This window comes from Trachypithecus francoisi, unplaced genomic scaffold, assembly GCF_009764315.1.
Source record: "Trachypithecus francoisi isolate TF-2019V2 unplaced genomic scaffold, Tfra_2.0 Lachesis_group0, whole genome shotgun sequence".
Taxonomy (NCBI): domain Eukaryota; kingdom Metazoa; phylum Chordata; class Mammalia; order Primates; family Cercopithecidae; genus Trachypithecus; species Trachypithecus francoisi.
This window is the reverse complement of record NW_022681453.1, coordinates 24788935-24802127: the sequence shown is the minus strand read 5'-3', so window position 1 is coordinate 24802127 and position 13193 is coordinate 24788935. Positions and strand designations below refer to the sequence as shown.

Here is a 13193-nt window from a genome sequence, read left to right as displayed (position 1 = left end):
CCCAGGCTGGAGTACAGTGGTGTGATCTCGGCTCACTGCAACCTCTGCCTCCCGAGTTCAAGCAATTCTCCTGCCTCAGCCTCCCGAGTAGCTGGGATTGCAGGCATGCAACACCATGCCCGGCTAATTTTTTTTTGTATTTTCAGTAGAGACAGGGTTTCACCATGTTGGTCAGGCTGGTCCGGAACTCCTGACCTCGTGCCACCCGCCTCAGCCTCCCATAGTGCTGGGATTACAGGCGTGAGCCACCATGCCTGGCCGTTTCTTGGATTTTTAATGAAGAGGAAGGAAAAACAGAGAGGAAAAATTAAGTTGCCAGGGTTTATCTCATGGGATTTGATCAATCACATAGAAAAACAAACTGCCCAGAGTTGGCCTAATGATAAAACTTTTGGTACTTCTTGATACCCTAGCCATGTTACATTCCCTTTAGCGTTTATTGATCAAGAAACCTGATAATCTTGAAAGACTACTCAGTCACGAAAGATTTCTCACTGTGAGGTGTATTTTTTTCTACTGAAGCTGCAGACTGATATTTCATATATTTGGTTGAAACACACAGATGGCCAGGCGCTGTGGGTCACGCCTGTAATCCCAGCACTTTGGGAGGCCGAGTTGGGTGGATCACGAGGTCAGGAAATCGAAACCATCCTGGCTAACATAGTGAAACCCCGTCTCTATTAAAAGGACAAAAAATTAGCCGGGCGTGGTGGCAGGGTCCTGTAGTCCCAGCTACTTGGGAGGCTGAGGCAGGAGAATGGCGTGAACCCAGGAGGCGGAGCTTGCAGTGAGCCGAGATTGCATCACTGTACTCCAGTCTGGGCAACAGTGCAAGACTCCGTCTCAAAAAAAAAAAAAAACACACACACACACGCCTTTCTGTGTGTCTGTATGTTAGACATAGATATGTAAGTTTGTTACCAGTAAGTAGGTAAATGGTAACACATTGGAGCAATTGTATTAGTGGTATAATATTAAAATTAATACTCAGTAAATTATGGGATTTTAATTCCTCAAGGGAATGCCTAAGATTTTGAAATAAATGCCTGCTCTCATTTATGGAGTTTACTTACCATGACTGGAATTTCATTGGAATCAGAGGGACCATGGGCTTTATAGCTACTAACATGTCCTAAGCCTTTTGTCAGTTTGGGCATCTCTGAGGTCAGCATGTTTCGTGTGACATCACCTGGTCAAGACCTGAAGAACATAGGAATGACATGAGTCAGAGTACTCTGTTGGGCTTTCCTGATTCCTAATGGTTTCTTGGGAAAATGAAATGAGACCTCTAGGAATTCCTTGGTTGCATTTCTGCCCTACATGACTGAATGTAGAGTTTCTCAACTTTTCCCTACCAGCCAGCAATAAGTTCCCAAGCACAGTACTCTTTGGGGGCATAGCTGCATATTGGTTTGGGGCTAGATGAGAGAATAGGTTGGGAACAGTTCCCAGTGTGCTTAACATAATTCCATCTCCTTCCACCGCCACACCCCCCACCCCCTGCTCCTTTTTTTAAAAAGATTTGTAACACACCTATTTGACATTTTAAAAAATTTATTTAGTGAGATGGAGTTTTGTTCTTGTTGCCCAGGCTGGAGTGTAATGGCACTATCTTGGCTCACTGCAGCCTCCACCTCCTGGGTTCAAGCAGTTCTTCTGCCTCATCCTCCCAAGTAGCTGGGATTACAGGCACCCACCACAACGTCCAGCTAATTTTTTGTATTTTTAGTAGAGACAGGTTTTTACCATGTTGGCCAGGCTGGTGTTGAACTCCTGACCTTAGGTGATGTGCCTGCCTTGGCCTCCCAAAGTACTGGGATTATAGGCGTAAGCTATCACACCCAGCCGTGACATTTAGATTACGGGGATAGGAGATGCATTTCCTAATGAAATGTGCTTTTAATTTTTTCTGGCATAGAACAAGTCATTTCTGTCATTTATATAGAATAAAAGAGCATTCTTTGTTTTACGAATCTGATAGAAAACCAGATTGAAACCTTAATTCTTTTAATCAATATCCATTGGAAATATTCCAGGAAAAATACTACAGTAAAAGACTTTATGAATAAAAATGTAAAATTTAAATATTTCTGGAGTCAAACTGATTTATTATATGAATTAAACTGTCTTATTTTAAATGAACTTAAAGGTTCTTAATGTAAGAAGACATCAAAAATTACCAGGAGGGAGGCTGAGGTGGGCGGATCATGAGGTCGGGAGATCGGGACCATCCTGACTAACACGGTGAAACCCCGTCTCTACTAAAACTACAAAAAATTAGCCAAGCATGGTGTCGGGCACCTGTAGTCCCAGTTACTGGGGAGCCTGAAGCAGGAGGATGGTGTGAACCCGGGAGGCAGAGGTTCCAGTGAGCCGAGATAGCGCCACTGCACTCCAGCCTGGGTGACAGAGTGAGACTCCATCTCAAAAAAAAAAAAAAATTACCAGCAGGCATGTCAGATGGTAATTTACCTTTTCATTAACTGGCTAAGCTGGTCTGAGATCTGCCCAAAAGTTCCAGAGCTTGTATCAAAATCAATGTAGAAGGTGCTGCTTCAGCACAACATCCTCCTCTTTGGGGTGACACTTTAGGCAGCTGTTGAAAGAGCAGTAGACAGGTTGTCAGGTAAGCTGGGTTTTTATTATAGCTGTCTCTTGACCAGCTGTGCTGACATTAAAAGTAATCTCTGAAATGAGGAATATGACCTCCAGGATCTTGCAGTTTGCTTCAGTGTTCAGGATTCCACCAGCAAGCAGAGAGCAAAGGGAACTCTGCATAGAAGTCTGCCTGTGTCTTGTGAAAGGCAGTACCATGTTCACCAGCATGGAGGAAGAGTTATTAGTTGGGAGAGTCTACTTTGAAGACAGAAACTTGACAGAAATGGCTTATTAGTATGTGAATACCATTGTACATAATGAAGCTCTATATAAATGCTTTTTGAGCTGTTGTGAATTAAAGGAGCTATGGTTGTGAAAGTTGTTAACTCTGAAGGCATTTATCCCAGTTAATACTGCTGCAAATAACCAAGGGCCTGCTTAGAATGGAAAGGAAAATGGGAGCTAGGGAGTGGTTAATGATTAGACTCTAGGTTGCCTTAAAGTGTTTCTCATAGGGTATTACAGGCAACCTAGAGTCTAATCGATTATTAACCTCTATAATAACTAAAGGAGCTGGGTTAAGAACCTGGCCTAATTAACAGTTCTTTCTGTTACCCTCACACTGTTACTTGGCTGGCTTTGCATAGTGCTGTAACATTGTGACCATGTGATTGGTGAAGCTCTGTAACATTGTGACTATGTGATTGGTGAAGCTCTGACCTTTAGATTCCTCTTCTAGAAAAGAAAAGTGGATTTGGGCCATGTGCAGTGGCTTATGCCTATAATCCCAGCACTTTGGAAGGCCAAGGCAGGAGGATCACTCAAACCCAGGAATTTAAGACCAGCTTGGGCAACACAGCGAGACTCTCTTACAAAAAAAAAAAAAAATTAGCCTGATGTGGTGGTGTGAGCCTAGTGCCATGTATTCAGGAGGCTGAGGTGGGAGGATTGCTTGAGCCTGGGAGGTCAAGGCTGCAGTGAGCTGTGATCATTCCGCTGCACTCCAGCCTGGGAAACACTGATACCCTGTCTCAAAAAAAAAAAAAAAAAATGGATTTGGTGGTCTGTAAGGTCTCTTAGCGTGTAAATTCATTCATTGTTAATAATGTCCTAGTAGTACTTAAGCTTATCAGTTTATCTTGCATTTCTGGTATTAAATTGATGTTTACAAAAAAGCATTTTAATATTGATTTAGTTGTTTTTCTTTAACAGGAATATCTTATCAAATTAGGCAATACAGAATGTCATCCAGAACAGTTTTTGGAAAGAAGATCAAAATTAGATAAACTATTGATTATTATTCAAAATGAAGACATTGCAGGTTTCATTCACAAGGTAGACTATTAAGTCAAATTCACTACTTACTTTGGTTTTAAAAACTCCCTTATTTTAAAATCTTGCTGTCTGGCAGACTAGTGTTTTTAAAATAAGCTTTAAAGGAGATTAAACTTAAGGACGCATCTATGAATCAGCTTGTGAGATTCAAGTTTGTACCTCTGCAAAGTTTTAAATTGCTGCACATCACGGATCTTCCCTGTCACTCAAGTAGTCAAGACTAATAAGAGTACTGAATCCTTGAATGCCATTAGGTCTGCTGACTGACTACTTAATGTTTTCATCTTCATTTGTATGTCCTAGGAAAAACCTATTTGTGCTCCATCTTTGTCAGACCAGTCCCCTTTTCCCTTAAATTTTGAGGCATGCCATCTAGTCTTAGGAGCCCTATCTCACATCTTACATCTTGGATGCCTTTCCTGATTGTTTGACTGTTCCAGCACATAGGCTTTTGCCTTCATCTGAATTCTGACTGTACTCACAGGTTATAGCGAGGTCAGCTTTTGTCCATTTTGTGTTTTCAGGTCTATTGTAAGCTGCTTTTCCTTAGTGGTCTCCGATAGGTCCCAGTACATAAATGTTGGGTTTATATATTGGGAAATAATGTTGAGAATATTATTTGTGTGTGTGGCTTTCCAGAGACAATCTACTAATACAGATGAGCCATAGTGCATTCTGTTAAACTTCTTGTAGGTTCCTTCACACTTGGGTCTATCACTTCATTCCCTCATCCATCTGTTTCTCTTTTTATTTTGGGATTTAAACAGATACCTGGCTTGGTGACTTTAAAGAAGCTCCCCTGCGTTAGTTTTGCTGGTGTTGATAGCCTGGATGATGTTAAAAATCATACATACAATGAATTATTTGTATCTGGAGGTTTTATCGTATCTGATGAATCAATTCTAAATCCAGAGGTGGTCACAATTGGTAAGGTGTGATGTTCTTTTTAGCACACAACTCCTCTTCTGACTCTAATACTTTTTAATGTACTGTCCATTTATTCTGCCATTCACAGATAACTAGTACATTTCAGTCTTTTCCTGAGCTTTTATTACCTCAAATTTCTTTCCCCTTCTCTTAGACCAATAATTTTCTCTAAATCTGGTGTAAAGCAAGGCTCTCTGCCCCTGCTGCAGTTGAATCACTTCTTTTATTACTGTCATCAACATGTTCTTTTGTATGTAGATGTTATATTCTTAGAGCTTTAGGCATGTATAGATCTGTCTCCCTTAGACAAAGAGAAAAGAGTACATAGGAAAGTAGGTGTTTCTACATAATATGAAAAAGCACTTCTTTCATAATTCACTTGTGGAATGATTATTTATTGAATTAAAAAGAACTTCATTATCTCTAACAGAGAAACTTAAAAATTTTTTGACATTCCTTGAAGAACTTAGTACTCCAGAAGGAAAATGGCAATGGAAAGTCCACTGTAAATTTCAGAAAAAACTAAAGGAACTAGGCAGGTAAGCTTTGAAACATAACGATATAATGGTTGTTGATTTTAACATTGTACTCATATTTCTCTATTCCCATGTTTGTAGATTATGGATGTTGTTTGTTTTTCACAGATGTCCATAGCCAGTCATAATGCAGTATAGATACTAAATTATTCTTGCCTTTATAAGAGGAAGTGGTATTTTTAAGTAGAAGTTTGGTGAAGTTCTTGTTATGTGCATAGGTAAAATTTGTTTAATCTTTGCCATTTGTGGATTTAGAGTAATCATCCAGATGGAATGATCAGCATTTTTCTTTTCTTTTTCTTTTTTTTTTGAGATGGAGTTTTGCTCTTGTAGCCCAGGCTGGAGTGCAGTGGGGCAATCTCGCCTCACTGCCACCTCCGCCTCCCGGGTTCAAGTGATTCTCCTACCTCAGCCTCTCAAGTAGCTGAGGTTACAGGTGCCTGTCACCATGCCCGGCTTATTTTTGTATTTTTAGTAGAGATGGGGTTTCACTACATTGGCCTGGCTGGTCTCGAACTTCTGTCCTCAGGTGATCCGCCCACCTTGGCCTCACAAAGTGCTGGGATTATTACAGGCATGAGCCACTGTGCCCGGCCATCATTTTCCTTTTTTAACTGAACTGTATGTTCCAACTACATCAGACCCTCTCCGAGCCAACTGACTACTTTGTAGGTAGCTAATAAAATTACATATATTTGGACAAGGATTAATCTTGACCTGGTGAAGTGATTTGTGAGTAGGACATCAATTCATGTATATATAGGTAATTTCTAACATGCATGGAAGTCACTTCTTCAAGTGTGATCTTTGGAACACTAGTCACTTAGAGTCCATAAATGATTGTGGTAATCAGGCACATTTGGGATACTATATCCTACTAGTAAAGTCTATAAAATGTATTTACACATTAAAGGATATGAAGAACTCTAGTTAAAGGAATTGTTTTACATTGTGTTAATCATTATTTCCTTAAACTTAGACCACAAAATTTTATTTCTTAAAGTATGACATTCCATGGTAAACTTTTCAGGAAATTCAGGCTTAAGTAAGTTTTGAGTATTTAATTTTTTGTAGCAATTCACTTTTAAAAGCTTATCTCCATTTGTTGCCTTGTCCCTTGAAATATAGAAACAGCTTAGAGCCGGCCGGGCATGGTGGCTCATGCCTGTAATCCCAGCACATTGGGAGGCTGAGGCGGGCAGATTACGAGGTCGGGAGATTGAGACCATCCTGTCCAACATGGTGAAATCCCGTCTCTACTAAAAATTAATTGGGTGTGGTGGTATACGCCTGTAGTCCCAGCTACTCGGGAAGCTGAGGCAGGAGAATCGCTTGAACCCAGGAAGCGGAGGTTGCAGCAAGCCAAGATTGCACCACTGTACTCCAGCCTGGCGACAGAGCGAGACTCTGTCTCAAAAAAAAAAAAAGAGTTTAGAGCCGTAATAGTGTATTTTACTTTTTGTTTGTTTGTTTAAGAGACTTTAGTTCTTGTTGCCCAGACTGGAGTGTAATAGTGCGGTCTCAGCTCACTGCAACCTCTGCTTCCTGGGTTCTAGTGATTCTCCCGCCTCAGCCTCCCAAGTAGTTGGGATTACAGGCATGAGCCACCTCATCCGGCTAATTGTATTTTGAGTAGAGATTGGGTTTCACCATGTTGGCCAGGCTGGTCTCGAACTCATGACCTCAGGTGATCCAACTGCTTTGGCCTCCCAAAGTTTTGGGATTACAGGCGTGAGCCACCAAGGCCTGGTCTGTATATTGTATTTTTTGAAGGAAGGATTTTTTTGTCCTTTATACTTTTTTTGTCCTTTTAAGTTCTTCATTAAAGTTCAAAATTGATAGAGGTAATCACACTTTATTATTAAGTAAGTAGAATAATCAGCTGAGATATTAGCCTAAGCTGTATAGCTGGCCCTGAGGCCTTGCGACCAAGAAACCCCTTTCTTTCTTTCCAAAGAAGCATGCCCATACATCAGGCAGAGCTAAAGCAGTGCAGTTGTCATTAGTTGCCTCAATGGAGAAACTGAATTTTAATCTACAGCAGAAATTTCCATACTAAATTTTAGAAGTACAGATCCAGATACTGAACTGCTTAATTTCACAGATTGAATGCTAAAGCTCTAAGTCTGTTGACGCTTCTGAATGTCTATCAGAAGAAACATCTGGTTGAAATTTTGTCATACCACAATTGTGATTCACAAACTCGAAATGCTCCAGAATTGGATTGCCTTATCAGACTTCAGGCTCAGAACATACAGCAACGACACATAGTCTTTTTAACAGGTAAAGAGAGCACTCCTAAGCTTTCTATTACGAATATAGGAATGTGAATGAAAGGATTTTATGGGGCTGTGGTGGGTATCGCTAAGCTTTGATTCTGAAAATGTGAAGGAAAGGATTTTGTGAGGGCTGGGGGCTGTCTACATTTTGAAAGGTTTCATACATGAAACATTTTTTGTTAATTTAGAGAAGAACATCAAGATGCTTTCCAGTTACACAGATAATGGAATAGTGGTTGCAACTGCTGAAGACTTCATGCAAAACTTTAAAAATCTTGTGGGCTATCACAACTCAATCACAGAAGAAAACCTTCCGCAGCTTGGTGCTAATGAGAATCTTGAGTCCCAGTCAGGTAACTTTTCAGTGGTTTTCATTTTCTTTAACGCAGACAGTAAAACAGGAATGGTTTTGTTCTGTTACCAAATAATGAAATGACTGTTTTGAAACCACTCACCTCAGTATAAACAGTCATAGGGAAAGTGTTTGAAGACATTTATCATTCTAATACTTAGCATGCACAAGATCTGCTCATTTATTATACTGTAGCCAGTGTAAGTTGTTAGTTATTATAGATTATGCATTTCTATCTATATTGTAGACAATGCACACTATGGAGTATGCATTTTCTCTTCGAGGGTTTTTAAGCATTATTGGTTACTGTTGTCAGCAAAGGGGTTATATTAATAAAAAGGTAAGAAACCAGATATGGCTATTCAGCATTGAGCTACTAGACCTCCCCACATGTATAAAGCAATTTAATTGCAAGATAGTAGAGCTGTCATAGCTTTAGTCTTTCGTGAGATGGCCTCTGCTTTGGTTCCAGGTTCTATGTAAAATGAAAGATGTACTTTTGTTTTGGATGAAAAAAAAGCAGAAATGATCATTCAGTAGTGCTAACCAGTTTAGTAATCCAGTGAAGCTAGATGTCAAAAAATTTTATTTTATATTTGTCTTGTCAAATACTGAATTACCGTATAACTTTAGATGCTGTTTTGACATTAACCCCTTTGGAGCTGGGAGTTGGGATTTCCCAACATTAAACGTGAACACATTTCGCAGAAGCTTTTAGCATCGGATTATCTGGACATTCACATCTAGTGTGAGTGTTGTGACTAAGTGAACTTGTGGCAGAAGACCAAGCTTTAAGGGATTGTGGACTTGCAGACCCTGACGCGTTATATTGTGTGAGTAGTGTATAATTTTAAAACTTAAACAAACTGTGTATTTCAATAGAGGAGGACTTTTTGTTTTTTAAATGTAGCTCTTTTAGAAAACGATGAAAAGGATGAAGAGGATATGTCTCTGGATTCAGGGGATGAAATCTCACATATAGAAGTATGCAGCAATTTTCATTCAGAAATATGGGAGAAAGAGACCAAAGGATCACGTGGAACAGATCAAAAAAAGAATACTCAAATTGAGTTACAGTCGTCTCCTGATGTGCAAAACAGTTTATTAGAAGATAAGACTTATCTTGATTCTGAAGAGAGAACTTCTATTGATAAAGTATGCTCTGAAGGAGAGAACAGCAATTCAACAGAACAAGATTCATACAGTAACTTTCAGGTTTATCATAGTCAATTAAATATGTCCCATCAGTTTAGTCATTTTAATGTTCTCACTCATCAGACATTTTTGGGGACACCATATGCCCTTTCATCAAGTCAGTCTCAAGAAAATGAAAATTACTTCTTATCTGCTTATACTCAAAGCTTGGATAGAGATAAATCTCCACCTCCCTTAAGTTGAGGGAAAAGTGATTCTTCCAGGCCATATTCACAAGAGAAATAACTATAGTAACTTTTTTTTTTTAAAATAGATTGTTGTGGACTTTGTTTATTAACAATTTATATTTCTTTCTCTAAAAAGGTTCTTGTTCTTTCTCAAATGTTTTTTCTTTTATTTAAATCATGATGGTCTGTAACAGTTGAAGCATCTAAAAATTGAAATAAATATATATTTTTAACATATATTGTACTTGAATTATCTCATGTTGGCACTTCTAAGTTTTACTTTTGTATGTTACCTGTAGTTAGGCTTCAAATTGAAGCCTGTTTTATGTGTAAAATCAGATGCGTGCAGGAGGACGGTAAACAGCAAAGGCTTTACTACTTTTGCTCTAATGTCACCTGATAAAAAGTACTTTTGTTGAAGTGAATTATTTTGATTTAGGCTTTTGTATAGTGTTTTTACACAGGTATAAGCCAGTAATAGCAGTGTTAATATTTACAGGATTTTGGCTCAATACCTCAAGATTTAACAATGCAGTTTCATTTAGATAATAAACTATGTACATAGGACACATTTTTTATCTCTAGGCTTAGTCATGTAAAAACTGCCTATTGCTAAAATTCCGGTAACTTCGAGAGTATTGGATGACTTTTCAGTACTTGTGCAATCCTTGATTTAATGAAATTAACTTTCATATTTCAAAAGATAGGCTTCTGTTTATCAACGGCATTGAACAATTTGATTTTTAAATTAGTTTTAGCAATATTGAAGTATAATGGAAATATATTTTTGAGGTGGTCTTAGTAGTAATTACCATTTGTTGAACACATTAGTGCTATACTAGAAAGATACAGTGGAGATAGCTTTCAAACCTACATCTATTCCTAACTACATCTATTCCTAACTACTGCCTCTAATACTAATTACTAACTTGTTGCTAATGCTAACTTATAAAAATGTTTTTGAAAATTGCAATTTCTACAAATGTCATAAAAGCAGGATTTAAATAAAACAATTCAGGATTTAGAGAAGAAAACAATTTCCACGGAAGCCTAAATTGAATTTGTTATTTTAGTAATAGAGTTATGGGTCTAGATGTGTTAATAAGTTAGATAGAACTTTGGCACTTTAGAACAAATGCATGAGTGGTATTTCACTTAATAAGTTACATAAAAAGTGTGAAAGAACACTGTGAGGTCCCAGAAACGCCAGACTATATATTAAGGTAAGTAGAAAGTGTTTTTTTTTTTATAGGGCTTCGATACTCAGGTGGTAACAGAGCAGAAAAACATGTTTTTTTTAACTACTAAGCTTTTACAAAAGTATCTGTTTTATTGTACAGAACAAGTACAGCATTTTACTACATAGTATACAAGTTTTTAATGAGCATTTAAAAAAATAAAATCTAGGCTATTTGAAAAATACCGTTAAGCCAGTGAGCACATTTTATAATTTGGAAGACACAAATCAAATGTGAAGGATTTGATTTTCTACATTTAAAATGAAGAACCAAAATTATCTTCTTGATTTTCAGCTAAAGGCAGGAGACTACTTTCCAACTCCTTTTGCTTCTGGAGAAGGCCCTGAAATCACATTGATATGTTAGTAAAATGTGCACACCTGACTTGCAATGTTGTGTTAAACTAGAATTCTATTCACTTGGAAAACATTGCTTAGGATAAAACTGTCATTCAAAAATTTTTCAGAAATGCTTGTACTAGACCACTTCATTTGGATATATAGCTATCACATTTGTAACATTATATTTTTAGCATAAAAATCAGTAGGGATGAGAATTTTCTTCAAAATCAAGCCTCCAAAACTATGGGGGTTAAATGAAGTCATTCCCTCTCCCCCAATCCACCCCCAAGTGCTCTTAGATACTAGGAGTCTCCCTTAACATACATACAGTGTTTGTTTTGAGACGGAGTCTTGCTGTGTTGCCCAGGCTGGAGTGCAGTGGTGTGATCTCGGCTCACTGCAAGCTCCGCCTCCCAGGTTCATGCCATTCTCCTGCCTCCCAAAAAGCTGGGACTACAGGCATCCACCACCACACCCAGCTAATTTTCTGTGTTTTTAGTAGAGACAGACAGGGTTTCACTGTGTTAGCCAGGATGGTCTCGATCTCCTGACCTCGTGATCCACCTGCCTCAGCCTCCCAAAGTGCTGGGATTACAGGCTTGAGCCACACTGCGCCTGGCCAACATCCAGTGTTTATCTTGACTATCCTAACCTTACCTCTTAGATGCTAATAGAAGGGTCCTGCTGAAATAACACTGGGCACTATATTTGTGGGTAGATGTATACATCATATTCCTTTATCTTTATCTCACAATTTTTGTCTCCACTAAGCAAGAAGTAAATTAACACTTTGTCACTCTAAAGAAGTAATTTATGTAAAACTCTTAGTAATCCTGTTTGTCTTCAAATGAGTAAATAGACCAAAGGGGACAATTTTCTAGTTCTGTGGAGGGAAAACATCTGAGTCAGCATTTTGAAATGCAGAGGGTATTGGTACATGACGACATGGAAAAGGGCACTTTTAAACAACACAGCTTATTCTTCCCTGAGTACAGAGTATATAGTGAATCACAGCTAACTACAGCCATTCTTTTTAAAGCCCAAGGGATGGAGCAAAGATTGTAAAACCTGTTTTAATCAGAGAGTAAAATAATGAGAAGTCACAATAGTTTGGGAGAAAAAGTAGTCTGGTGAGTAAGGTTATATGTATAATTTCATACTGAATTTATTACTATTTGGGATGTACGTCAATATTCTAAACACTGCCAACACGTCAAGTTTTTTTAAAAGCCACATATTGCTAAGAATTTGTTAAAGTGTAACTGTATTTTTTGTTTTAGAGCCTTATTGATGTTTTGCCATTCCAATGTATGCATTTTTTTTACTCAATAAACTTGTCTTAATTTTGGAACTGTCTCATGATTTCGTACTGGAAAGAACTACTCAAAGACGGCAATGTAAAAGCAAGTCCAAGGAAAGTCCCATTTTATTTGTGTCTAACATACAGGAACTGAAATATTTGTTAAAAGCTGGGATGAGGCCGGGCACGGTGGCTCAAGCCTGTAATCCCAGCACTTTGGGAGGCCAAGACGAGCGGATCACAAGGTCAGGAGATCGAGACCATCCTGGCTAACACGGTGCCGTCTCTACTAAAAAATACAAAAAAACTAGCCGGGCGAGGTGGCGGGCGCCTGTAGTCCCAGCTACTCGGGAGGCTGAGGCAGGAGAATGGTGTAAACCCGGGAGGCGGAGCTTGCAGTGAGCTGAGATCTGGCCACTGCACTCCAGCCCGGGCGACAGAGCGAGACTCCATCTCAAAAAAAAAAAAAACACACACACACACAAAAACCTGGGATGCATCAAAGTAACTTAAAACAGCCATTCAACATGTTCCCCCAACCACCCATGCCACATAAAGAACAGACACATCTACACTTGAAAAAGCTCATACCTGTCTCAGTTCTGAAAGTCCCTTAAGGATTGCTTGCTGTCGATCCCTATTTTTCACCATGTTAGGATTAAGAAGTGGATCCCTGACACAGTCAGAATCAAATAGCTGTCGTTCTTGGCCACAGTCTAAAATAAAGCCAGATGAAAGTAACAAATCAGTCAATTACATTAGTAAAATGACATAGCCCTGTGCTATATAATAGTCTAAGGAGTCATTAATAAATATGTATCCTAGGAAAGTACTAAGCAAAATTTAAGACACATTCAAGAGAAAATTCCTTCATCTCTCCAGGAGCAAACATTGTAAGAAACTTT

At 38.7% G+C, this 13193-nt stretch overlaps 2 protein-coding genes across 29 annotated transcripts in view; one reads left to right on the top strand and one right to left on the bottom strand.

Moving 5' to 3' along the window:
* TASOR (transcription activation suppressor) overlaps nt 1-9646 on the top strand; it is a 62086-nt gene extending 52440 nt beyond the window's left edge. For 3 of the 6 annotated variants that reach the window (XM_033210157.1, XM_033210158.1, XM_033210160.1), the window contains 6 exons: nt 3811-3933; nt 4701-4860; nt 5291-5399; nt 7501-7679; nt 7864-8028; nt 8938-9646. In XM_033210157.1, the coding sequence (XP_033066048.1) occupies nt 3811-3933; nt 4701-4860; nt 5291-5399; nt 7501-7679; nt 7864-8028; nt 8938-9425 (1224 nt within the window). In that variant the 3' untranslated portion in view covers nt 9426-9646. Of the gene's footprint in view, nt 1-3810; nt 3934-4700; nt 4861-5290; nt 5400-7500; nt 7680-7863; nt 8029-8660 lie in introns of all 6 variants that reach the window. The other 3 variants (XM_033210162.1, XM_033210161.1, XM_033210159.1) reach the window with 2 other exon arrangements.
* Nucleotides 9647-10709: 1063 nt separating this feature from the next.
* The window catches only part of CCDC66 (coiled-coil domain containing 66), a 58603-nt gene continuing 56119 nt past the window's right edge, over nt 10710-13193 (bottom strand). For all 23 annotated transcript variants that reach the window (XM_033210167.1, XM_033210170.1, XM_033210163.1 and 20 more), the window contains 2 exons: nt 12880-13004; nt 10710-10990 (listed from right to left, as the gene is read on the bottom strand). In XM_033210167.1, coding sequence (XP_033066058.1) covers nt 10904-10990; nt 12880-13004 — 212 coding nt within the window. In that variant the 3' untranslated portion in view covers nt 10710-10903. The remainder of the gene's footprint in view (nt 10991-12879; nt 13005-13193) is intronic.